General features: G+C 36.9%; 1 protein-coding gene across 5 annotated transcripts; it reads left to right on the top strand.

Moving 5' to 3' along the window:
- Positions 1-7,924: 7,924 nt before the first annotated feature.
- MMUT (methylmalonyl-CoA mutase) lies at positions 7,925-26,593 on the top strand. Of its 5 annotated transcripts, XM_081313802.1 has the most exons (14): positions 7,955-8,142; positions 8,803-8,856; positions 9,260-9,681; positions 10,693-11,060; positions 11,156-11,313; positions 12,412-12,583; positions 13,707-13,955; positions 14,703-14,814; positions 18,300-18,415; positions 20,723-20,838; positions 22,232-22,363; positions 24,918-25,065; positions 25,295-25,462; positions 26,237-26,593. In XM_081313802.1, exons 3-14 carry the CDS (start codon positions 9,303-9,305, stop codon positions 26,363-26,365), a joined length of 2,247 nt encoding a protein of 748 aa, XP_081169928.1. In that variant the 5' UTR covers positions 7,955-8,142; positions 8,803-8,856; positions 9,260-9,302; the 3' UTR covers positions 26,366-26,593. The 5 variants fall into 5 exon arrangements, with proteins under 5 accessions (XP_081169931.1, XP_081169927.1, XP_081169928.1 ...); XM_081313805.1 differs by lacking the exons at positions 7,955-8,142; positions 8,803-8,856 and adding an exon at positions 7,925-7,942; XM_081313801.1 differs by lacking the exon at positions 8,803-8,856 and having other exon boundaries at positions 7,935-8,142.
- The last annotated feature ends 534 nt before the right edge of the window (positions 26,594-27,127 follow it).

The following is a 27,127-nucleotide window of genomic DNA, read 5'->3' as shown; positions in this document are numbered from 1 at the left end:
CTAATGTGAATCCTCTCTCGATTTCTTGATGTGGTACTGAAGGTATCATCGGATAATCACATAAGGATGCTAGCATCTCCTTCTCTATTGGGGCCTCTACTGGCCCCTGTATATCTTGGCTTCTGTTTTTCACAATCTCATATTCATGCAAACCCTTGCCCCTTGGGGGAGAAGTAAGAGGCTCAATTATAGGGGAAACCAGATCAATAAGCGGTTCAGCTGTGTTGATTGTGACCAATAAGGATTTCTTTAGATTTTCTAACTTGAACAGTATATTATCCTATTCTTTCCTTGGGAGAGCGCCCAAAGCATTAATAAGACCAGTCTCTGTGCTGTTAAGTACATCTTCACCTAAGGAGGCTGGCCTACTCCCACTTTCTTCCTCTCCCTTTCCCAAGTTGAGAATGCAAAAGAGACAGCAACCTTGGGCGCTCGCATATTAACAATTAGGGGTTTAACCCTTTCCTCTCAGAAAGCTCTGATGGGAAAGATTTGAAAAGAGGCTAGATGTGCCTTCATCTTAAATAGCATCAGCGGTATGGTGGGCTGCTTAAAAGACAGAAATCTCCACTTCCAATCTGCCCCCAGTGACAGTGAAGAAGCTGGATTAGGGAATTTAGTTTAGCACTCTTGGTATTCCAGAGACCATAATTAAGCTTGTTCATATGGATTCTCAGCCCAACCTGATGTGTTTGTAGTGAGCAATGTAATTGATGTGATTGTAGGTGAGATGCTTTGTCTTCCCATGAAACTTCTCTATTAATACCTCCTCCTCTTGTTGGTCTAGCTGGAGAAGGACTGTTTTTCTGAGTGGGCTGCCACTTTTTAGCAGGCTCTTTAATTGATTCCCAGGGTCTGTGTTCTTTTTCCTCTTCCTTCCCCTGAGTATTGGATTTACCCAAGTCTGCTGTAAGGACTTTAATGGGGGTGCCTGTAGCCCAGTGTTGTGCTTGGAGAAAAACAGCTATATCTTTTTTCAGTGGCTCTACATCACGTTGAATGGTTTAGTTGTTCAAATATTGAAACTACCGTTTGCGCTGTGAGGAGGCATTGCTTTGCCATAAACTCTGTTGTATTCTCCCACTCTGAATTAGTTTGTTGTTAACCTTTTTAGTCTTTATCTCAGTCTCCATACCGGCTGTAGCTGGACTCGTAGCTTGTGAAAACAGCTGGCTGTCATTTTGTTCCCCTCCCCCCAGATCGGGAAAGTCTAGGATCTGTTGTTTTGTCAGATCTCTTTGCAGGTCCTGTTCTAATCTCTCCGGATTGTTGGAAATGAAGGGGGGGGGATAGTTTTACTTACAAATCTCTTGCCAGCAAAGTGCTCCTCAATTTTTGGTTGTTTTGCATTCTTCACTGGTGGGAGAGATCCCGGGCTGGTGCCATGGCGCTTCTTTCTTTTCCCCATGATCATCCAACCGGTTAAACCAGGTTTAAAACTAAGTTTAAAACTAAGTTTAAAACAGGTTAACAATGGGTTTAAAAGGTTAAAATAGGTTTAAAAGGGGTAGGTTAAAAATACAATGTTAAAAGAGGTTAAAAAGTTAAAATAAAAATAAAATAAAATAAAATAAAGCTTTTACTTTTGGAGGAGCTCTTTACAGCCTTTGCTGCCTGTCCGCCATCTTGGCTCCTCCCCTTGCCTGTCAGGTCCCTAAATGTCATCTAATTCATTGGAATATATACTGCTCAAAAAAATAAAGGGAACACTTAAACAACACAATGTACTGTATTTAATAATCTAATTCATTGGAATATATACTGCTCAAAAAAATAAAGGGAACACTTAAACAACACAATGTACTGTATTTAATAATCTAATTCATTGGAATATATACTGCTCAAAAAAATAAAGGGAACACTTAAACAACACAATGTACTGTATTTAATAATCTAATTCATTGGAATATATACTGCTCAAAAAAATAAAGGGAACACTTAAACAACACAATGTACTGTATTTAATAATCTAATTCATTGGAATATATACTGCTCAAAAAAATAAAGGGAACACTTAAACAACACAATGTACTGTATTTAATAATCTAATTCATTGGAATATATACTGCTCAAAAAAATAAAGGGAACACTTAAACAACACAATGTACTGTATTTAATAGTAGGATGTCTTATCTTGTGTTCCCTTTATTTTTTTGAGCAGTATACTTCTAACTAGATAAGCTTAGAATTGTGCAGTATTGTAAATTATTATTAGAGCTATGCAAAGGATCTGAAGGACACTTCTCAAACCATGTGGTACAAGAAAAGCATCCATCCCCAAACAACAATGCCCTCTGAAAAATCTGGTCGGGCTGTTTCCAGTCTTTTTTAGAATAGAATTCTTTATTGACCAAGTGTGATTGGACACACAAGGAATTTGTCTCTGGTGCCTAAGCTCTTAGTGTACATACAAGCAAGAAGTGATAAATCATGAACCTAAGCATAAAATATCATAACATAATCATAAAATATTTCCCATATCACTTATGTGCATATGCTGGACCCAACAGATAATTTTTCCAGCAAAATAAAACAACTCATTTGCAAAAACCTAGAAGTTGTGTTGAACATTTGGAAAATGCACGTGCCTCAAATGACCAAGTGCCACACTTCCTTTGTGCCAATGCATTGAAAATTTGTTGTAAAGCCCCAATAATGATCAACAGCATTTACTTTACATTAGGACATATTCCTATGATAGTTGATGATACAATATATTCTCATCTTTAGAAACTGTTTAGCAACATATAATTTTCTGGAATACAATATAAATTCATTAATTTTTCCTGGACATTTAGCTACAAAGGGCTCATTAAAAGATGAGGTTACTCTACTTCATTGCAACAGTACATGTGATAATTGTTATATTTTTATTTATAAAGACCAGTAACCAGAACTAAAATCCCCATATAAAGTTCATATTCATGCAATGGCTTCAACTAGTGTTTTACCACGTTATGTCCAATAAAAGATTTTAATAGCTTACTAAATGTTGTAAAAATAGGTACTTACAGGTAGTCTTCATTTTATGACTGGTTGCTCTGTGGTGTTTGCTTTACAACCACAGAGTTTGTTTTAAAAGGTCAGGGCAGAAAATATTTATATGTCCACACCAGAAAAATATACAGACATAGCATCACTCTTTTTACCAACACTTCAAAACTGCTGAGCTTTGTTCTCCCTTTATATAATTAACTATTCAGTCTGCTCATTGCAGAGCATCTATACCTCCTAGTTTATTTATTTATTTATTTGATTTGTATACCGCCCTTCTCCCTAAGGACTCAGGCCAGGCCACTTTAATTGCACGTAATTAATAATGTCTAGGGCTTTTCCAATAGATTTATGCAAAAAATTGAAAATTAACACTTTGCACATATTCACTGTATTTTTAAAATATACCTTTTTATCATCAACACATATGCTATGCTCAGAAATGAATGGTATATTGAAAAAGCAGGATTTTACACCTTTCATTTGATCTCGCTGAAATCAATGGCACTTTCTTCTGAGCAAATACATACAGTAGGACTGGATATTAGAATAAAATTCTAGTCTTTTAGATAAAAGTCAACATATCTAACAAAGACATGGAGCTGTCTCAGCAAAAAAGAGTAGGCAGGAATGGACTCTGCCTTCAGTTATATACAAAAAGGTGACATAAAAATCTAATAATAGTAATATTAGCTTACTTAAAGCATGAGAGCCAGATAGTTGCAAAGTTAAAGATACTCGGCTAGAAATTATGAGTTGCAGTTTCAGTCCTGTCTTAGATAGCTTGGGTTGTTTTGTAGCAGTCATTCTCAGTCTTAAGAAGAATGGCAAATCAGAAAAAAGCCGCATGGACTTGTCCATGTGGCCACCAGGAGTCAAGACTGACTAAAAGGCATAAAAAATAAATAAAATTCCCAATAAAATCAAACATTCTCAACTGAAGGTGTAAAATTTAAACTAAACCTGTAGCCAATGACATTTTAACTGATACTTGGGGGAACAATTTTAGATTGCAACATGAATGGTATGAAATTATACCAACCTAGATTCCTGCTGTGCAGAAAGGTTTTTAGGCTTTGCCTAAATAGTCTCAAAATTAATCTAGATAAAAATAGCATCTTCTCTGAACCCTTGAAGATATTCTATCTCTAGACCTAAAACGCCAAACTGGATAGTCGATTACCATTAAAGATATAAAGATAAAAACAAAGCATATTAATAAGCTGGGAACGGACTGCGGGGATTAACATTTGAAGCTATTTCTTCAAAAATTGCCTACTTTCCTCTCCAAATATGTGAACAGGTATTGATTAATCAAGCATTTGAATGAGCAGCAGTGCACACACAAAGGAAAGTTAGATCAAGTTTGCTCCATGCAGAAATATAAACTGCCATAACCAATTAAGCTTTTTGTTATTGTATAACTCAGAATAACAATTTCTGTTGTTGCCTTCTTTCTATTCTAAGACACACTGCTTTATGATTTTAAGTTGTTTGACAGACAGTTATATTGAACATGTCTGTTAGGAAAACACAAAGTTGATATGCTGCCTATTACATAACTTTCCAAAGCAGTAGAATCCTGTTTGAAGCAACTCTGGAAACCTGTTCGGCATTTCTTGTTCTACCCCATATAATAAATCCTTTTTCTACTTTTCACTACTGCTTCAGTTAACTCACTTTTATTGTCCATGGTAAAAAAGGTAATGTGCTTGCTAATTCAGGATCAATTCCAACAGGATTCCAGGTTTGCATTTTCTTTTATGTTCTTCTTCCAAAAAAGTTAAGGAGATAACCTTTGTAAAGCTAACTATTCTTTGGCTCCTATTCCTGTGAAAATGTATGCAACAGAATAAGGTTTGTAGACAATTTTCAAATTGTATCAAGATATAGTATTCAAAGTTATACTTATCTGTTACTGTCCCAGAATTTAAGCAAATATATTATTTCCTTGGGGTAATCTATTAAAACATAATTGGTCAAAATGGGGATAATAACAATAATAATAAAGATGGAAGGTACCTTGGAGGTCATCTAGTCCAGGGGTTCCCAATCCCCAGTCTGTGAACCAGTACTGGGCTGCGGCATGCCAGCAACCGGTCCGCACAAAGAAGCAAAGCCCCACAGCAGCACACAAAACTACATATTCTCCAGTCCACGGAAAAATATCTCTCCGTGGAACCGGTGTCTGGTGCCCAAAAGGTTGGGGACCTCTGATCTAGTCCAACCCCCTGCTTAGGCAGGAAACCCTATACCATTTCAGAAAAATGGCTGTCCAGTCTCTTCTTAAAAACTCCCAGTGTTGGAGCATTAACAACTTCTGGAGGCAGGTTGTTCCACTGCTTAATTGTTCTAACTGTCAGGAAATTTCTCCTTAGTTCTAGGTTGCTTCTCTCTTTGGTTAAGTTTCCATCCATTGCTTCTTGTCTTGCCTTCAGGTGCTTTGGAGAATACCTCAACTCCCTTTTCTTTGTGGCAGCCCGAGATATTGGAACACTGCTATCATGTTACCCCTTGTCCTTCTCTTCATTAAACTATAAAGGTAAAGGTAAAGGTTCCCCCGCACATGCGTGCTAGTGGTTTCCGACTCTAGGGGCCGGTGCTCATCTCCATTTCAAAGCCAAAGAGCCAGCACTTGTCCGAGGACATCTCCGTGGTCATGTGGCTGGCATGACTAGACGCCAAAGGCGCATGGAACGCTATTACCTTCCCACCGTAGTGGTCCCTATTTTTCTACTTGCATTTTTTACATGCTTTCGAATTGCTAGGTTGGCAGAAGCTGGGACGAGTAACAGGCGCTCACTCTGTTACACGGCACTCGGGATTCGACCCGCCAAACTGCCGACCTTCTGATCGACAAGCTCAGCGTCCTAACCCACTGAGCCATTAAACTAGACATACCCAATTCCAGCAACTGTTCCTTATATATTTTAGCCTCCAGTCCCCTAATCAACTTTGTTGCTCTTCTCTGTACTGTTTCTAGAGTCTCAACATCTTTTTTACATCTTGATGACCAAAACTGGATGCAGTACTCCAAGTGTGGCCATACCAAGGCATTGTAAAGGGGTATTAATACTTAACGTGATCTTGATTCTATCCCTCTGTTAATGCAGCCTAGCACTGGGTTGGCTTTTTTGGCAGCTGCAGTACACTGCTGGCTCAAATTTAGGTGATTGTCCACTAGCTCCGAGATCCCTCTCAGGATAAAGGATAAATCCCTCTCAGGATATCAGGATAAAAAAATGAGAAAAAGGTAGATTTCCACCCTTAACTTTAAAAGAATATGTGAATTATATTTCAGAACAAAAAGCAGAGGTTATAATACTGACCTCTGTATTAGAGAAGCTACTGGTTCCAGTAGATCTTTTGGAACGTTTGTTTCCAAAGAAATACATTTTCTGTGAGATTTCTGGAAATCACAGATTTTTTTGTTTGGGAGCTTCTGTTGTAGTTTTATAAAAAAATAATTTGCTTTGAAAGTTAATAAAATTGGTGGAATTTGTAGATAAAATTGCTGCTATGCTTAGATATAGGCTCCCAAAGTTCCTCTAAGTGTTATCAAACTGTAATGTGTAATGTGTCAGATAATGTGTCTAATAAGTTTTATCAAACTAAATTAGAAGGTGGAAGTAGTAAAAAAGAATAAAAAGGACTAGGAAGAGAAAATATTCCATTCCAATGAAATGCAACCAACTTAATTAACTACATTTGATGACCAATGAGACCAAGCTGGCAAGACTTTGAAAACCTTATCAATACATTACAGGGACATTAATAAGCAAGGAAAGGATATGTAATGTAACACATAATGTATATTATAATGCATAATATAGCATAGTACGTAATGTGAATCTTTGCTTGCCCAAATGCCCCTGATTACCCTAGGCCAGGTCCCCAACCTTTTGGACACCAGGGACCAGTTTCACAGAGAAAGGTTTTTCTGCAGACCAGAAGGGGCATGCTTTTGCCTGCATCCTGCACATGGGGCTTTGCTTGTTTGCAAGGCTTGCGGCGGCCTGGTGCCAGTCCTTGGATAGGGGATGGGGACCCCTGCCCTAGATTGTATGTTTGGCATTTCATTGCCCTTTGTCCTCACTACTTCCAATGATATTAATGGTGTCATCAGGAAGGAATAGGATCCTCCATCACTCAGAGCCATTTAGGGGGTCCAGAAACATAGTCAGCTCTATAAAGCAAAGACCCTAGAGTCTTGTGTAGCCTTGTTAACCATGGGTTATCTTTGACAACATTCTGAAAGGGCTTGAAAATCTGGCTCTGCCAATTGGCCCAGGCCACGATGGGATTGCTGGAGGTGGCTAATGGACTAAAAGAAGATTCTACTACTATCCAGTGCGTACCTTGCTCTCTTCCTCATTATCTTTGTCAATTATGAGATTAATTTTAATGCTAATATTTGTTATTTTAATATTTTATTGGCGAGATGGGAGGTATATACATTTCATAATAAAATAAAATATTAGAAACCCTTTTGCTTTATTCAGCCAAACATGGCAAAGCACTTTGGCTTAACATGTCCTGTGAATACGGTCCCTCAGGACCAAGATTTCAATCCCCACATAAACCCGTTAGCTTTTCAGACATCACACGACTCTCTTCTCGTGAACGTGTGAAAATGCTAAAGGGAGTACCGTATATTGCAATTCATCCTACAGAAGAAACCCCCGTGGACTCTTCTTCCTCCAGAACTCCCTACTGAAATGCCGGTTGTAATAATACAGGCTACCTACGTATCTCGGAACTCACCGTTTTTATTCATGCGATCGCTCCCTCTCCAAGATTGACCGCTCGCGCGAATTCAAAAATCGCGGGCTCTCTTGAGTTTACGCCCCCTCCCAGACGTCGTGCGCAGGCGTTAAGGAAGGGCAATTGCGCTTGCGTGTTTTCAACGCAACAGCGCCTGCGCAGAGAAGTCGATCTTCCTCCTCTTGTAAGGTGGTGGCGTCGTTTAGTTAGTGGGTATTGTTTGGGAAGCTACAAGTGCTGATTGATGTAGCTTAGCCGGGTTGTTGTTGTTTTTTTAATCTAACACACGGAGTCTCAAACCAGTTAGGCCAATTCGACTTTTGCGGACTGCGTAAACCCAGCTTGTACGGTGCTTTGTTTATTGTATCGCGGTACCCGAGAAGAGTAGGTTAATTCTAGGAATTATAGATAAGTTTCTATGGGTCAGTGTGCCGTCTGAACACAGCTTGTGATTTGGTGTTAGTTCACTTTGACGTAGGAGTCTGTTCTCCTATCTCGGAGCTACCACCCCTCTTGCCCATCTTCCTCTTTTGCAAGGAAGTGTCTTTGGGCATATATATGTATATATATGTATATGTATATGTATGGCTTTTTTGTTATAGAATGCCCAGAACGGTGTTCTGCCACCTTTTTTGGATGGAACCTTGTAGGGTAGGCAAGGCAGGTTGTATGACGTGTGTGAGTTCCAGCACCTTTTTTTTTTTACAAAAAAACAGTGTAATGTGTGTGTGTGTGTATACAGACACACACACACACACACACATGTATGTATGTATTTATGTTTTGGAAATAATATTAGACAATCAAATGATGCAGATCTATACATTTGCCCTGTCGGGGACTGGGAGAGTATGAATGCAAGTCTCTTAAGCGCCAAAACTCCTCATTTACCTTATAAAATATGAGGTACCGTTTATACTCAAAATTCACACATTCTACTTTTTTGATGTTTGTTCAAAAGTTTGATGCCTTTTGTTAAAGTCATCATGAGTTTATTATTTTACTGTTTTATTACTAACTTACTGTATATTTCTCTCACCACAGGAAGCCTAAGACAATTCTTCCCTGTGGCGTTTTGTACTGAGGTCACCTGTTAAGGTGAACAGTTTTAAATGAAACCAGATACTTTTTTCTTTCTTTGTTCCTTCCATATTCTGATAGGCGGAGATATCAAGTAGCTTGCTTGATAGCTCTGAATGCTTGCTACGTTCCTGGTTCTTCCTGGCCCTTTTATGCTCACAATCTGTTAAGATTATTTGTAGGCATGCTACAACTGAGTTGCATTTAGGTTCTGAGTTGTCAACATGAGAAAAAAGACTGTGCAAAAACAAATTTGAAAGTTGTTTTGAAATTAGAATTTCAGAAGTCTGTAAATCACAACTTGTTTTTCTTCCCATTAAACAAAATGGATGCATCTAGTTTTACATGGGAGTATATAAAAGGAAGAGCTACTTTTTTGGGCTTCTTAAAACTAACTAATTGTGTCATTAATTTTATCCAGTTCTTGGAACACAGGCGCATCTTCACAACTATTTCAGTAGAAAATGTTACGGGTCAAGAATGGACTTCTGCATCATTGGCCCTTATGTTGCAGGAAAGAAACAAGTCTCCCTCCCCTCCAATCAAATTGGCGTTTGCTGCATCAGCATGTACTCCACCCTGAATGGGCTGCTATGGCTAAAAAGCAGCTAAAGGGCAAAAGCCCTGAAGAGTTGATATGGCACACTCCAGAGGGAATTGCCATCAAACCACTGTATTCTACACGTGATACAGCAGGTTTTCCTGAAGAATTACCTGGAGTAAAGCCCTTCACTAGAGGTCCTTATCCTACCATGTATACATACAGGCCTTGGACCATCCGCCAATATGCTGGCTTCAGTACTGTGGAGGAAAGCAACAAGTTTTACAAAGATAACATCAAGGGTGAGATGTGTTCCTTAGGGATTGGGCATTAGGGACAATGCTGTGATTGTAATCAGATATTTTTGTACATGTAAGTCAGTCTTAACTTCTAAATCAGGGGTGTCAAACTGCCGGCCCGCAGGCTGGATGCGTCATCCAGAAGCCACGCCCACCCCATTGTCGGCAATGGCAAAACAGTCCTGATACGTCTCATGACGTCACGTGACATTGCAAGTTTGACATGTCTGTTCTAGATGAATCCCTGCAGTTTTTGTGGCCATGTTTTTAAAAGTTTCTGTACCTTTTTTCTAGAGCTGAAACTGGCTGGCCCAAAGTCACCTAGCTCTCTTCATGTCTAAGCAGGACTATAACTCATGGTCTCCCAATTGCTAGCCAGATGCCCTTAACCACTAAATCACATTGGCTTTCAGTTGTAATTATGTTTACTTAATTTGTTTACATATATTTATATGTAATTAATATCAGAAATAAGTTGCTTAGGTATTAATAGCACCCTGTCAGGATGATCATATATAGCATTCAGTTTACATTTGTTTTTGTAAGTACTTGCTCAGAAGAGATGCAGTTTATTTCATTAGAAAGACTGAGAAGTATTGAATATTTTCTCTGCTCAACAATAAATTGCTCAACTGCAGTCCTGTACATACATAATATGAAATCTATTTAAATTTTTAAGATAGATTACTTTCATTAATAAAATTGCTTACAAAAATAGAAACAGGAAGAGTAGTTCTGCTACAACAAATAGCCCTCTGTGCTAACTCAGAATGTGCACTGGACAATTGGGGATCCTTTGATGAAAATTGAGGGGCTGCAAGGTGAAAGAAAGCCTTGTGCAATTGGACCCTTGCTTGTGCAACACTGAATTCTTCCCTAAGTTTTAAGATGATTCCTTTGTATCGTTTTGAACTAATACCCCCTTTTCAGTCAAATTCCATCCAACAAAGATGAAGATACAATTGTATACGTCATATTTTATATTTTTACTAAATTATTAATTTCATTTTCAAGCTGGTCAGCAGGGTTTATCCGTCGCATTTGATTTAGCAACTCATCGTGGTTATGACTCAGATAATCCTCGAGTTCGGGGTGATGTTGGAATGGCTGGAGTTGCCATTGACACAGTAGAAGATACTAAGATTCTTTTTGATGGAATTCCCTTGGAGAAAATGTCTGTTTCAATGACAATGAATGGGGCGGTAATTCCTATCTTAGCTACGTTCATTGTTACTGGAGAAGAACAAGGAGTACCTCAATCCAAGCTGACAGGGACAATACAAAATGATATACTGAAGGAATTCATGGTTCGAAATACATACATTTTCCCACCAGAACCATCAATGCGAATAATTGCTGACATCTTCCAATACACATCAAAGGTATTGTTTAGTTTTATTTGCTTTAGTTACCACACGGTTATGTGTATAAGGATTAGTGTTTGTTACAGAACAAATTTGTACATATTTTCTTACAGCACATGCCAAAATTTAATTCTATTTCTATCAGTGGATACCATATGCAAGAGGCTGGAGCTGATGCCATTTTGGAGTTAGCATATACAATAGCTGATGGCTTGGAGTACTGCAGAACTGGACTTAAAGCTGGTCTCACCATTGATGAATTTGCACCAAGGTACATGAATTCAAAGGGATGCGGTGGCTCAGTGGGTTAGGAGGCTGAGCTTGTCGATCAGAAGTGATCAAGTGTTTTTGAATCATTCTTTTTTAGTATTAATACAGTTCCTGAAGGTAAAAGTTGCATTCAATTTAATTCTAGTTATCTTGATTTGTGCCCATTTAGAACAAGAGAATGATGTAACAGAATATTTATTCATCTAGTTTGGAGGTATGCTTGGTTACTAGGTTAGTAAATAGAGGAACACTAGGTACTTCGGACATTTGAAATTCTAGTGAGGGAACAGATTTTGGCCTATACTTTGTGACTTTGAAGCCATTTTATCTGTGTGGAAACATATCACCCTTTTCAATCCATCTTTCGATGAGTATAAAAGAACCTTGTTTCAAATCTGGTCTGTTTATGTAGTTTTGGTTGAGTAGTGGGGGGAGATAAAGAAGGTACATTTTTTTTCTCTTTGGTTATCTGGATTAAAATAAAATAAAACAACCACATTAGAAGGTACTATTTTCTATTCTATTAAGAATGCTGTAGGTCACAGGTGTCAAACTTGATTGCGTCACGTGACATATCGTGATGTATCGCAACGTTTTTGCCTTTGCAGAGCCAGGGTGGACATGGCCTGCATGTGGCCGCCAGTTTGACATCTGCTGTAGGTTGATATTTTTTAAAAATTTGGCATCTCACTAAAATACTTCCTATCAGGATTCTCAGTGCATGAATAGCCCAATAAGATATAATTATTAACTTTAAAAGAAGGTATATATTTGTTCATGGCTTAATGACATTTGTAGGTGAGAGAGTTTGGAATATTATACTACTAGTTTAAATTAAGACATTAATGAAATCTCTGCTTTCACTATGGACTATGTATAATTTCCATCTCTCTGAATATATAATATTTCTTGTTCTTACGTAGAAAAAGCCTGGTTTATAGGTCATGATTCAGTGACCTTTTAGTAAATTGCCTGTGATTTTACTAGCTTAAAGAAATGGAAGATTCTTTTTAAAATTTTAAATTGAACTATGTTGTTTATTTAAAATATAGGTTTTATATTATCATTTTAGATATGATCCTAAGTTATTTTATTGCAGGCTTTCTTTCTTCTGGGGAATTGGTATGAACTTCTATATGGAAATAGCTAAATTAAGAGCTGGGAGACGGCTTTGGGCTCACTTAATAGAAAAAATGTTTCAGCCCAAGGACACCAAATCACTTCTCCTTCGAGCTCATTGTCAGACTTCAGGATGGTCACTAACTGAGCAGGTACAAGTCAGAATATCAGTTATGAGTACATGCCAATTTTAAAGAAGTAAATAGAGTATATTATATTATAATTATATTATAATTATTATATTATTTTTATTATATATTATATATATTATATATTACATTACATTACATTACATTACATTACATTACATTACATTATATTATATTATATTATATTATATTATATTATATTATATTATATTATATTATATTAAATATATTATATTATATTAACATACTGCTTTTCTGAAGGTGCTTTTCTTTAGAACTTAAGTAGAGATACATTTATTTCATACCCCCAAACCACCAATGCTGAATTTTGGGGAAGCTAAGGACAAGAAGAGATGGGGAAGTTTGGTTTCTGGAATTTGCAGCTTAATGGCTGGAAAAAAAAGTTGGCATTACTCTCCACAAGCATTTTATTTTTTTCATCCATCATTAAAGCTTTGCCTGGATTTCCCTGCAGCCTATTATTCTGTGTTTGTGGGTGTGTTACATCATAATACATATTTTTATTGGATTAAAATGTTATAAATTAAGAAGGAGAATTTAGGCACTCAGTAGTGTTAGAACTGTTCAGATTATACAAAAGTGTTTTGCATTAGTGAGAGAAGCATCTATCCTTAAAATCTTAAAGTAGCTACAGTCTTTGACACCAGTAATGATCATTGATTTGAAGGCTGTCAGTTGCTTCTCTGCCGATCTTAGCATTAGTATTGCCTGAATATGTAGAGATTCACAGACAACCAGAGTTTTGAAGCTTCTGCTTGAATTTTCCAGACAATGTGATATCTTTAATACTCCAAGAAGGAATGCTTTCTTTATGCTAATATACTTTTTGAATTGCTTCTCTTGAAAATTATGTACAGATTTAGTAGATATGTTTTAAGCCAGCCAAGTGGCAATAGAACATTTAGTTTGTAATACACACAGAGAGAGGGGGGGGAAAGTAATATTATTTTTATTGGTATATTTTTCAATCGTTTCCAGGGCATAACTGATATCAAAGTCTAATTTGATAATATTACTTAGTACATTGCTATGTTTAAAAGATAACATGCATTCCTCTCCACCAGTTTCATTTTTTAATAAAGTAATGCTATGATTTTTATGTTAGGATCCTTACAATAACATTATCCGCACCACAGTTGAAGCAATGGCAGCTGTGTTTGGTGGTACCCAGTCTTTGCATACAAATTCATTTGATGAAGCTTTAGGACTGCCAACTGTGAAAAGTGCACGAATTGCAAGGAATACACAGATAATAATACAAGAAGAATCTGGCATACCGAAAGTTGCTGATCCGTGGGGTGGTTCATTTCTAATGGAATCTCTTACCAATGATGTTTATGAAGCCGCTTTAAAGGTGCTGGTAATCTTTTATATGAGCTCAGAAAAAAATACTAGGTCGCTTGTATTATAAATATTGATTTATTGCCTCTTTAAAAGCTATGTAGATTCCTATTTACCCAACAAAACAAAACAAAAACCCAAAGTGATCAGCTAGCATTACTTTTTCAGTGATGAGTCAGCAGATAGCTAGGTATAAATCCACGTAGTTTTTTTGGCAACATTTTCAGAAGTAGTTTGACATTTTCTTCCTAGGAACGAAAAGGAGTGCAACTGGGCCAAGTTACTCCAACTGGCTTCATGCCTAAGGTGCTACTATAACTCATGGTCTCCCAAGCTTTAGGCCAAATAGAAGACAGGTTTGTGGATTAAGAGAAAAACCAGTTAAGTCTAAGTTAAGAATATAAACTTTATAATAAGGAATACTAAATATGTTGAATTTAGGAGTTTGCAGCTTAGGTCTAAGGAAAACAATCATAAGGTGGTAAGGGTATTGAAAATAGGTTAGGTGTGTACCATTTGTAGAATAACTTTTGAAGTTCTTTCATTTTGAATTTGAGCTAATTTTAAACTATCATGGGACATCAATCATTTTAAAAATTAGGAAATGTATTTTCTTATATTATCTACTTGTTTGTAAAGAGGGTTCTTATTTATTACTTTTGGGTAACTAATTTTTCTGTAGTAGGGAGCCTAAATATTAAATAAATATTATATTAGGCAACAAGCACACTTATAGTCATTAACAACTTTTCTTTGTTAGCTCATCAATGAGATTGAGGAGATGGGTGGAATGGCCAGAGCTGTAGCTGAAGGAATACCAAAACTTCACATTGAAGAATGTGCTGCTCGAAGACAAGCCAGGATTGATTCTGGTAAGGAAACCAGAATTATTTATTCTTCAAACTTGTAAGCATTTAAAAAGTCTTCTCTTACCTCACTGAAGCTGAGATACGAATAACAAGTTGCACATGAATAATAAGAATTTGATTCCAATTTTCTGTAAGTTTTTAAATTCTGTTCCAGAATAAGTTTAAAAGAATAAAGAAGTTGAAGCTTTTTAGCAACATTGCCAATAAAAGAAGAGCATTGGAACATTGCCTTGGTTTGGCATGAAGACTGCTGTTAGTTTTGCATGACCAAGGAGACGATTTATGCTCGTCAAGCAGTCTTTTAAAACAGAATAATAAAAAGACTGCTGTCTCCCACCTCTATCCTCAAATCTCTTGGACAGACCAAAGCTTTAAGTTCACTTAAATAATTATTTGGATCCTTTTATGCTCAGCAGTTTATTAAGACATAAGTGTAAAAAACAATCGTAAGTCACTTTTTTTCGTGCTGTTGTAGCTCTGAACAGACACTAAGTAAACGGTAATAAATTGAAGATATCTGTAATTGTTAAACTTGTTCACACTCATTTTTTTTATTATAAACTTATAATTCAATTTCAGAGTAAAGCTAGTTGCTCTTGAAAATGAACCCTGAAATCCAAACCAAAAAAGTAACAAATTCATGAATTGCATTTATTATTATTAAATTATTGAGTAATTCATGATATTATATCTGACATTCATTTTGATTTAAGAAATTTCAGACTTCTTAATAAACCATTGCAAAATTTCAGCTTTACAGAACAATTTTAGAAAGCTAAGTGTATATGTGGCAAAATCTGCCCACCCAGTCCTAGCAAAGCCAACTGAAATGCAACATAGAGACTCTCCCATCAGTACGTAAACTGTGAGAATTCTGAATCCACAATTATTTCCATAGACACATAATAACCACATAAATGTTTGTATATTTTTAAAAAAGATTCTATTACTTTCATCTTTAAGATATAATTTGTAAAGTTTATTTTATATAAAGAAAGTGCAAAATAATGTTGCTTTAGTACATAAAGAAATGATAAGATAATTCAATTTATAATATTGTATACATACAGTATTGGAGAAAAAAAGGAGTACTATTGATCTAGGTCAGACATGTCAAACTTGCGACGTCACGTGACGTCACACGATGTATCGGAGCTTTTTCCCCATTGCCGGCAATGGGGTGGGCGCGGTTTTGTTGCGACGCGTCCAGCCCGCGGGCCGGCAGTTTGACACCCCTGATCTACCGTATTTTCCGGCGTATAAGACGACTGAGCGTATAAGACAACCCCCTACATTTCCTGTTAAATTATAGGGTTTGGGCTATACTCGCTGTATAAGACTACCCCTCTTCCAACGCACACCAAATAAAAATTAAAAAACATCAGATTTGATTTTAATATGGTAATTTTAATTCAAATGCTTATGACATGCAGGTGCTTAGTAGGAAAACTCACTTATAAACATAAGGCTGTTTGTCATCAAACATGTAAACATAAAACACTGCAAGTGGATTAAACAATAATAATAATAAGAATAAGAAGAAGAAGAAGAAGAAGAAGAAGAAGAAGAAGAAGTAGTTGGAGGGGACCTTGGAGGTCATCTAGTCCAACCCCCTGCTCAGGCAGGAAACCCTATACCATTTCAGACAAATGGCTGTCCAGTCTCTTCTTAAAAACTTCCAGTGTTGGAGCATTCACCACTTCTGGAGGCAGGTTGTTCCACTGGTTAATTGTTCTAACTGTCAGGAAGATTCTCCTTAGTTCTAGGTTGCTTCTCTCCTTGATTAGTTTCCATCCATTACTTCTTGTCCTGCTTTCAGGTGCTTTGGAGAATAGCTTGACTCCCTCTTCTTTGTGGCAGCCCCTGATTCCAGCAACCATTCCCTATTTTCCTAATTCACTTTTTCACTTTTCCTAATTCACTCTAAAGCTTTCCCTGCACAGAGCCTTAAGTAACACCAGCTGCCTGCAATTAGTGCAGGTTCGCATCCCACCAGGCTCAAGGTTGACTCAGCTTTCCATCCTTCCGAGGTAGGTAAAATGAGGACCCAGATTGTTGGGGGCAATAAGCTGACTTTGTAATAATGCTGCTGGGGGGGGTGGGGGTGAAAGCCCTAATAAACAGGCATATACACAGAATGAAGGCTATTGCTAAGCACATTGATTTGTGCTTTAAATTGTAAGCCACCCTGAGTCTTCGGAGAAGGGCAGGATATAAATGGGATTTTTTAAAAAAAGACCAAATGGGAGATCCGCTCCAGGTTTTCCAGCCAGCCCGCCCAGTTCCTGAGTCAAATGTGTCCTTAGAGCTAAGCCGCTGCTCTGGCTGCTGGCTTCCCCACCTGCCTTTCAAGTTGGGATATACTACAGCTGGTCTTCAACTTTAGAAGAAAAGACGCCCAGACCCCAGCCTGTAAAAAATCACAGACTGCAGCTTCTTCTCCAATTGGTCCCGCTTTCCCTGCGCAGACTAAATGGGAGATCCGTTCCAGGTTTTCCAGCCAGCCCTGTCCCTAAATTTTCAGCACCCGGCGTATAAGACTACAACTGACTTTTGAGAAGATTTTCATGGGTTAAAAAGTAATCTTATATGCCGGAAACTACGGTAGGTTATAAAAAACAGGAACTCTGTACTTTATCATATCAGAGACATTTTCTGCGTATTTTCTCTAAATGTCTATTCAATATAATAGGCATTTTTTTATAAAACCAGATTGTGCAAGATTGTTGATCAAAGGTAATATCATCTGCAGTTTATGTGCTAGGGATATAGTCAATACTTTTGCATCAGCTTTTAACTAGGAAACTAGATATTAACTTGTACAATGAATCAAATCTTTTCCAGCCTTCAAAATCACATTTTATAGGCTTCAGTGAGAACAGCCAGAAAAAAACTTATTTAAAAGGCATCATTTTAGTAGATTAGTGCAGAAAACTAATTATGCATCTTATATGGGAGCTCGTGCTTAGAGATTTAATGGTCTCTATTATTTCTTGGTGATAATTAAATTATTCTTTAAGATTTGTAATTTCAAAAAGAAAATTTATAAAATTGCAATAGAATTGTCTCAACTGCATACACAATATAGTTTTAGTTTAACAAATCAAAATATGCACTGAAAGATTAATGGAGCAAAGCAAAGAGTCATGAATAAGGTTTGCTTTCGCTGCAAAAAATATTCTCAGGTGCTGCTATTAGAGAAAACATGAACTGATTAGTGACAGATCAGGGCCCTATTTCTAATTAACTATTGTAATTCAACGTTCAATTATCGTTACACTTCAAGCATAGATGTCTGAAAGCGTGTTATGAAGGGACTTACGGTACATTGGAATATCTCAGCTTCTCTATGTGTGTCTGTGTGTAAAAGCTATTTTGTATGGAATATGTACAATTTGAACTGATTTCACTTTGTGAGTTGATTTCAGCTGACTTCAGATACAGGATAACAAAAAATATTTTTTTAAAAAATATTTCGAAACTAACAGGATCAGAAGTCATTGTTGGAGTAAACAAGTACCAGTTAGAAAAAGAAGAGACTGTTGAAGTTTTGGCAATTGATAATACATCAGTCCGTAACAAACAGATTGAGAAGCTGATAAAGGTAAATGCTGTGCAGATTTTTTAAGAAGAGAAGAAAAAAGGATGTTTTATTTTTCATAACAAGAACTGAGCAGTGCTTAGGAATAGGGTTATGGTCAAATTACTCAGCAACAGATGAGTTTTTTTTTGCTTCATAGTCCTTTTAAAGAGTGCTTTATATGAACTATCTTAATCTCTTCCAAATTCGTGGCTGAGGTTTGTGTGGGAGATTTCTAGTGCAATCTCTTAGCCCCAGCTATTACAGCTCTGGTCTTTTCTACAGAAGTTTCCAAATGTTCAAATCCTAGAAAGACTGTAAATGTTTGGAATTTGAAACTCTACAGTGCAGGTTTATAGTAAATACATGCAAAAAACTGTTTCCCCTTCACCATAATCCCAAGCGTGTTGTTTATACATATTTCATGTTATTTCACGTATAATAATCACACATACAACTTGAAATAAGCAGCTTTTCAGTAGTGATGTTTGTTCCTTGTTTTGCTAAAGGCTTCGCTATGAACATCTTAAAGCACTACATTTTCTAGTTTTAAAATCAATTTTATAAATATCGGAAATGTTTGTAAATATCCTATAACGCTTTAGCAGATGAACTAATGAATAATTGTGGGAGACTGTCTTATTTTGGACCATTTAAATCTGACCTCAAAGTTATAAACATTTGAGACATTTTATCTGCTTTGGGGTTTTTCCCCCCATTTTATTTACCTTGACCCTAACAGGCAACTAAAACTGATCTTCAAGAACTAGTATAGGGAATTGCTTAACTAGCTTAATAAATTATTGTGCAAGGACTGAACTATGTTTTGGATGTTTGAACTTATTCTGAAGGCAGGAGAACAAACCAATAACACTCCATTTTTTCATAGAAATTCGCTTTGAAGAATATGGCTGCATAATTCATGAAATAAACCTTACCTTTTAGCCATCAAAGAGCTGTGGTGATAGTGGTTAGAATGCAGTATTGCAGGCTAATTCTGTTGACTGCCGGCTGTTGGCAGTTTGATCCTCACCGGCTCAAGTTTGACTCAGCCTTCCATCCTTCTAAGGTCAATGAAATGAGGAGCCTGATTGTTAGGGGCAATATGCTGATTCTGTAAACCACTTAGAGAGAACTGTGTTTAAATCACTTAGAGAGAACTATGTCTAAATGTTATTGCTATCTGTGATGTAGCTTTATACAAAAGCAGAGCTTAGTTTAAAGCAGACATGTCAAACTCGTGACGTTGCGCGACGTATTGGAGCTTTTTCCCCATTGCCGGCAATGGGGTGGGCGTGGTTTCGTCATGACATGTCCAGCCTACGGGCTGGCAGTTTGACCCCCTTGGTTTAAAGCAACAACTCAGAACAACTCTAATAATTTACTTTCATTAACCATAGAAACTGGGAATTGCCTGCTTACTATACCCAGATTTGGAAATATATATCTCAGCCCATTTCATGGGAGCTTGTTATTTTTTGTGAAAAGTTGATAGGTAGTGGTCAGGATTCACAATACACATCACATATAGTATTTTACAAAGTTAAAATGAATGATTATAAGTGCTGGGAAATCATGTGATTTGTTTTTTTTAAATTGATAAATAGACATGCTACAAATGATTTTAATGCATTATACACAAAGAAAATTAATATTTTGAAGATGGATGGCTTTGATTTTAGAAATAGTAATAGGCCTAAAATGAGGCAGGTTAAGAATCTCAGAATTTATACCTGATTTGCAACCATTCATTTAGTAACCATTCAAAATTACAATGGCACTGAAAAAAGTGAGTTATGACCATTTTTCACACTGATGACCATTGCAGCATCCCGATGGTCACATGATTAAAATTCAGCTGCCTGGCAACTGGTTCATACTTAGGATATTTGCAATGTCCTGAGGTCATGTAATCACAATTTGCAAATTCTGACAAGCAGAGTCAATGGGGCAGCTGAATTCATTTAACAACTGTGTTAACAGCTGCAATGATTCACTTAACAATTGTGGCAAAAAAGATGATAAAATGGGGCAAAACTCAATAACTATCTTGGTCAGCAGTGGAAATTTTGAGCACAATTGTGGTTGTAATTCAAGGATTACCAATATTTAGCAGTTTAAGAGCAGCTGATTTGCAAACCTATCTTTCTTAAGTCTGTGATTGCGACTAAATTGCTTGGCTTCAAAACCCAGTTTCAGATATACACATTTTGTAACTCAGATGGCTCAATATGTCTTTTTTCATCAACAGTTATTTGACGAAAGTCAGGATGGAATGTGCTGTAATTAATAGTGTACAATATTACTTTTCTTTCATGCTTCTCCTTAAAGGTGAAAGCTTGCAGAGATGAAGTAGCAGCCCAAAAGTGTCTCACTGCTTTAACTGAATGTGCGGCTACAAGCCAAGGTAACTTGCTGGCCCTGGCAGTAGAAGCAGCACGTGCAAGGTAGGTGGAAAGGATTGCACACATTTATCAAATGACTAAATGGACTTTAGAGCTACTCTTTTGGTTCATAATGGAGTTGTGTACTTGACAAGCACAGTGCCTCCCTGCACTCAATCTGCAAAGCAACACTTGAGGCTCACCCAAGGTTTTCGTGGTATGAAGGAGCATAAAGAAAAATTACTAAAAAAGCTTGGAATACCCAGCATGTCCATTGCTTCCAGAAATATATACAGAAAAGATTACTATAGAACTGAAGAAGCTTCTTGGATGAGAAGTGAAACATCTTCAAGAAAAAAAAAAGACCGGTTGCCTTTTGGGGGAAAAACACATTTGGAATAAGCATGAACTGGATGACTGAGAATCCCCATAGACAGAAGAATTTGGTCTAGTGGTTTAGGCACCAGGCTAGATTTGGTAGCTGGATGTGCTAAAACCTAGCTTTAATTTATTCACCTGTAATTCTGAGTGCCTGCCACCATGTTGACGTGAAAGCCTACACAACAATTGTTAAAAGCCTATATACTGAGTTGAAAAATTGATATAATCACATATCCCAATCATACTATCCATTGTAATGCATTCCACTAAAAACAGTATATTTGTTTTTTGTATTTCACTTCAAAAACAGTTCTCCCTGAGGGGTATTTAATGCCATACAACTGAACTAGGAGCCAATGTGGTTTAGCAGTTAAGGTGTGGATTAACAGCAGAAATCAGTCCTCATCCAAAGCTCACTGAGTGACCATAGGGCAATTATCCATCAGCCCAACCTACCTCATGGGGTTGTTTATTTCAGGAGGGGGAGATGGGAGCACAGTATATTACCCTGCACTTTGAACAAAAATCTTTACCTTAAAAGATTATGCATACATATGTAAGCTATTATAATTTAAAATATTGAACTGCAGAACATATAATATAAATATGCTATTCCTACAGCATACTGCTACAGCAGGGGTGTCAAACTCAATTTCATTGAGGGCCACTTCAGCATTGCAATTGCCCTCAGGGGGACGGGTGGGTATGGCCAGGGTGGGCGTGGCCTACTGGGTGGGCGTGGCTAGAGTGCATATAGCCTACTGGGTGGGCATGGCCAACTCTACATCATTCGCATCAAGGGTGCCTATGGGGGCCTGGGCACGAGTGGGACAGATCTGAGGGTCTCTGGGCCAAGGCCAAGGCAGTGAGGGCCATTCCCTCACTGTTTCCAGGATGGCTTCGCGGGCCACATGAAACCACTTCGCGGGCCGGATCCGGCCCCCGGGCCTTGTGCTTGACATGTCTGTGCTACAGAACAAGAACACAGCTTTTGCTAATGTTGGTGTTACATTTTGATAGTTTATACCTCTTCAAAAGAAATAAATCTAATGTATTGATTGCACACTTGCTTCAGATGTACAGTTGGCGAAATAACAGATGCAATGAAAAAGGTGTTTGGTGAGCACAGAGCCAGCGATCGCATGGTGAGTGGCGCATATCGTCAGGAATTTGGAGAGAGTGACGAGATTACTCAAGCCATCAGCAGGTAAGATGTGTACTCTTTTCCTATGTGTTTGTATGTCTTTATTTTCCAAGAGTTCAAATTCTCTACAGGTAGTCCGACTTACGACTGGTTGCTTAGGGAAACAAAAGACAAATCCTAAAAAGAACTTAAAACCCAGTTATAACCAACGGCCACCCCCCATGATCTCATGATTGCATTTTGGTGGTTGGCAACCTGCCCATATATATACGGCTGCTTAGCAGCATGACAATGATTTGTGACTTTTTTTACTTGAAAATAGTGTTTAATTCGTTTCCAACAAAAAATGGTTAAAATGGGCTTACTTAACAGCCACATTTAATTAGCAATCATGGAATTTGCTTAATGACCACTGCAAGAAGTCATAAAATTGAGCACGGTCACATGGTGATGCACTTAATGATTGGCACAACTTATGGTTGTATGTTGAGCAGGCCCTGTATTTTAGCTTAGGTCTTATATTTTTTGTCTTCATTGTTAAATTAGGAGGTTGCTTTCTCTGTTTTCCATTCTTTAAGCCAGTTACATTTCTTTAGTAAATGTAATTCTTTCAAATATTTTAAGATCCACTAATACCTTTAAAGCCTTTTATCTTTCTGCATATCTAAAGATTTTTAATGTTTCTATGTAGGGACTCCACATTAGGTTTTTTTTTAAGGTAAAGGTAAAGGTTCCCCCCGCACATGCGTGCTAGTCGTTTCCGACTCTAGAGGCCGGTGCTCATCTCCATTTCAAAGCCGAAGAGCCAGAGCTTGTCCAAGGATGTCTCCGTGGTCATGTGGCCGGCATGGCTAGATGCCTAAGGCGCACGGAACGCTGTTACCTTCCCACAGTAGTGGTCCCTATTTTTCTACTTGCATTTTTACGTGCTTTCGAACTGCTAGGTTGGCAGAAGCTGGGACGAGTAACAGGTGCTCAGTCTGTTACGCAGCACTCGGGATTCGACCTGCCAAACTGCTGATCTTCTGATTGACAAGCTCAGCGTCCTAACGCGCTGAGCCACCGCGTCCCTGTTTTTTTGTTTTTTGTTTAGTTTGCTTAATAATTCAAGTTCATTTAATCTATCATTTCCCTAATGAGATTTGACAATATTTTGAAATTAAAAATTAGCAAATAAGCATATGTGAGTATGATTTGTAAAAAATGTTTTCTTAATTTTCAGTTTCAAAACTAAATTGATATGCACATGTAATTTTATTGTCATAGTATTTACACAAATCAAAGTTATGTCTGTACATTGGAAATGATAACTGTGGCTTCCGGGATGTGTGCAACATGATCTGTGTGTCCCTTTGTTTCCTTAAAGCCTTCTTCTTTTTTCTGCTTACATATTCACTAGATTTGCTTTATCAGCTTTCTTCCTTTGCCTTTCATCTGTTTCCCTCAATTTTTTATCCTATTCTTTCTGCACTTTTCCGTAATGTCTATACCCAATCCTTTATCTCTTCTTCTTCCCTTTTCTTTTGCTTTATTATTTATTTATATTCTACCTTTATTACTTTCATAAGTAACTCAAGGCAGTGAACAGGACCTAATACTCCTTCCTTCTTATCCTACGTTCCCCACAACAACAGTCCTGTGAAGTATACTGAGCTGAGATACTGACTGCCCTAAAGTCACCCAGCCAGCTTTCAGGTCTAAAGTGGGATTAGAACTCAGTATCTAGGTTTCAAGCTTGGTACCTTAACAGCTAGAGTAATCTGGATTTATTTCTTTATTCCAAAAGAACAGAAACCCTCAACAATTTTTATATTCATTAGTTGAAAAATCTATTCCATTTACTGCTTCCTTAATAGTGATACAATTCTGCACTATTTATAAAATGCACAAGGCTGCCCAACAATAACTTTGGATGGGAAATATTAGTAAAAAACAAAGAATGAAAACCTAACCAATATAAAATCAATGCAACAAACTATATAATACACACATAGCTGGAGCTAGAAATAGCAAACCCTGTTTTCTTTTTTCTTAAGAGGGGACCTGTAGGTAGTCCTTGACTTAAAACAGTTCATTTAGTGACCATCTGAAGTTACAATGGCCCTGGAAAAAGTGAATTGTGACTGTTTTTCAGTTTTACAACTGTTGCGGCATATTCATGGTCACATGATCAAAATTCAAACCCTTGGCAACTGACTCATTTATGACGGTTATAGTAGGGTAATGCAATAAGTTTGCGATCTTCTGACAAGCAAAGTCAATGGGAAACCTTAGCCATGTTACTAACTGAACGATGCAGTGATTCATTTAACAACAAAGTTTGTAAAATGGGGCTAAATTCACTTAACAATTGTCTCGCTTAAAACAGAAATTGGGCTCAATTATGGTAGTAAGTCGAGGTCTACCTACACTTATGTTGAAAATATGTGTACGAGGAAGAAAATAATCATTAAAAATTCAAAAATATATCATTTAAAATCTTGTCCTCATCATTTGCAATGCAGCATATGTGGTCCTCGCAATAGTGCACCCCCAATTTGCATCCTTTTTTTTCTTGGACTAACAATGAACATGTTTAGTGGTTCTGTAGTACTCTGTCTGCTATTTTTTTTTTTAGAGTTAACAGTTTTCTGGAACGGGAAGGTCGTAGACCACGTCTTTTGGTTGCTAAAATGGGCCAGGATGGTCATGACAGAGGAGCCAAAGTAATTGCTACAGGATTTGCTGACCTTGGTTTTGATGTAGATATAGGTCCACTGTTCCAGGTATTCAACCTTTTAACTGTTTCCATGCTTGCTTTCTGATTGAATCAGTCTATTTTCTGTCCCACCCAAGTAACTCGAAAATGTCAAAGAAATAAATTTAAAAAAGGAATTTAGAAAAAAAGATTGTTTACTGCAGTAGTTCATACAGTGTTTTATTTCTGTTGTTATATATGAAAAATACACAAATTGTTAATTTTTACATATTCTTTATTTGCTATTTCTTGCTTAGACACCCCTTGAAGTGGCCCAGCAGGCTGTAGATGCTGATGTGCACTGTGTAGGCGTGAGCACACTAGCTGCCGGTCACAAAACTCTTGTTCCCGAACTCATTAAGCAGCTAAATAGCCTTGGCCGCCCAGATATTCTTGTCATGTGTGGAGGCGTCATCCCTCCTCAGGTATTGAGTACCATACATTGCACATCTCAGGACACAGACTAATTGTGAGATTATTCAGTTCCTTTTGTTAGCTTTAGATCTGGGGTGGTGGGTTTGTGGTGGTTTTTACATTTTTCTATCTTTCATTTCTTAAAATATGTTAACATCATTCAAGGTGTTTTTTTCCATCTACTGTATCTTGTTAAATAATCAACGTTAAGAATCTGATGTTAAATATTTTCAAAATACTAAATGTACAAAATAGATCCAGCTACAGAACGACCTCTCACATTAATTAAATTACTTAGAAAAATACTTTGCAGTTACATAGTTGGGAAAACATATCTTTGAGTACAAAATCTTCTAAGTCAACAGTGTACACATAGATCATGTTTAAATATATATGAACAAAGAAACTAATCTAAAACTGTACTGAATATAAAGCCTTTTTTTAGTTTTTTCCTTGGAGCATTTTTTATTTTAATAGCTGTGGACATCCCTGTGGAGGAGGTAATATGCACTTTTCTGAGGATTTTTAATTTTAGATTAGTACATGCTTAGAGATTGCAGATTTCTCAAGCAGTGCACATTCACTATTGCTATGCAGACTGAGTGAATTTGAAATAAGAGCATTAATGTTCTAGCCCATAGATAGTGTATTATTGATGGTTTCCCACTTGCTGCCATCTTAGCAGGCCACCATGAAACTGTCAGCTTGCAGTACATCTTCTACAGAATTTTATTAGCAAAATCTTATTTATATATGTTGATCTGTCTTTTTCTCTCCCTGAATAGGATTATGACTACCTGTATGACTCTGGTGTTTCCAATATATTTGGCCCAGGAACTCGAATCCCTAAAGCAGCTGTCCAGGTTCTTGATGATATTGAAAAATGTCTGGATAAGAGGCAGCAATTACTATAAACTACTATCATTTAATAATTCATTTTGCATATTATATATATGTACAGATTTATCATATGAATATATGATTAATTGCAAGGAAAATGATCAATTTAAATCAGCTTCACTGCCTGATATTGTGTTGTGCTTTCTAAGAAAGTTGAAAATGCATGTGGGGTTAAGCATAAAACATTTTATGAATGGGTATGTATAAAAATTTATCAATAAAATCAAAATTGCTCAATAAAACTTCAAGTGAATGTTTAAATAGCTTTTGCACAGAAGACGTTTCAGATATATATACTAGCAGCTGTATTTTACAAATCAACCATTTAAACAATAAATTGTAAAATAAAGCTGCTAGAATTGAATAGAAAGGCAACATCTCAAATATATTCAAATTTAGCTGTTAAACGTTTGACACAAATATGTCCTTGGGATAGTTTATACAATGTGATGGAAACTTTTTTTGATGTAACATGAGCAATATCATATAAATATTCATGTGAATGTTAGTCCTTATATGTTAATGAGACGCAGCCCCATAGAGACATTATTTTTAAAAGTTGTTAGTGTTTTAATTGTACTATAGTTTTTCAATTGTAAGCCGCCCAGTTATTGATTGAACTGGGCAGCTATAGAGAATGAATGAACGAACTAATGAACTACGATACCACAGTCTGTAAGAAACCAATTATTGGAAGTCTTCAGGAGTTCAACACAGAAGAGATGTATTGCCTAACACCTGCTATAATATAAAATTTTTAATCATGATTTATCGAA

This window comes from Vipera berus, assembly GCF_964194415.1.
Source record: "Vipera berus genome assembly, chromosome: 1".
Taxonomy (NCBI): Eukaryota; Metazoa; Chordata; class Lepidosauria; order Squamata; family Viperidae; genus Vipera; species Vipera berus.
Note: the sequence above shows the minus strand (reverse complement) of the source record. Positions and strands in the feature narration are given on the sequence as shown.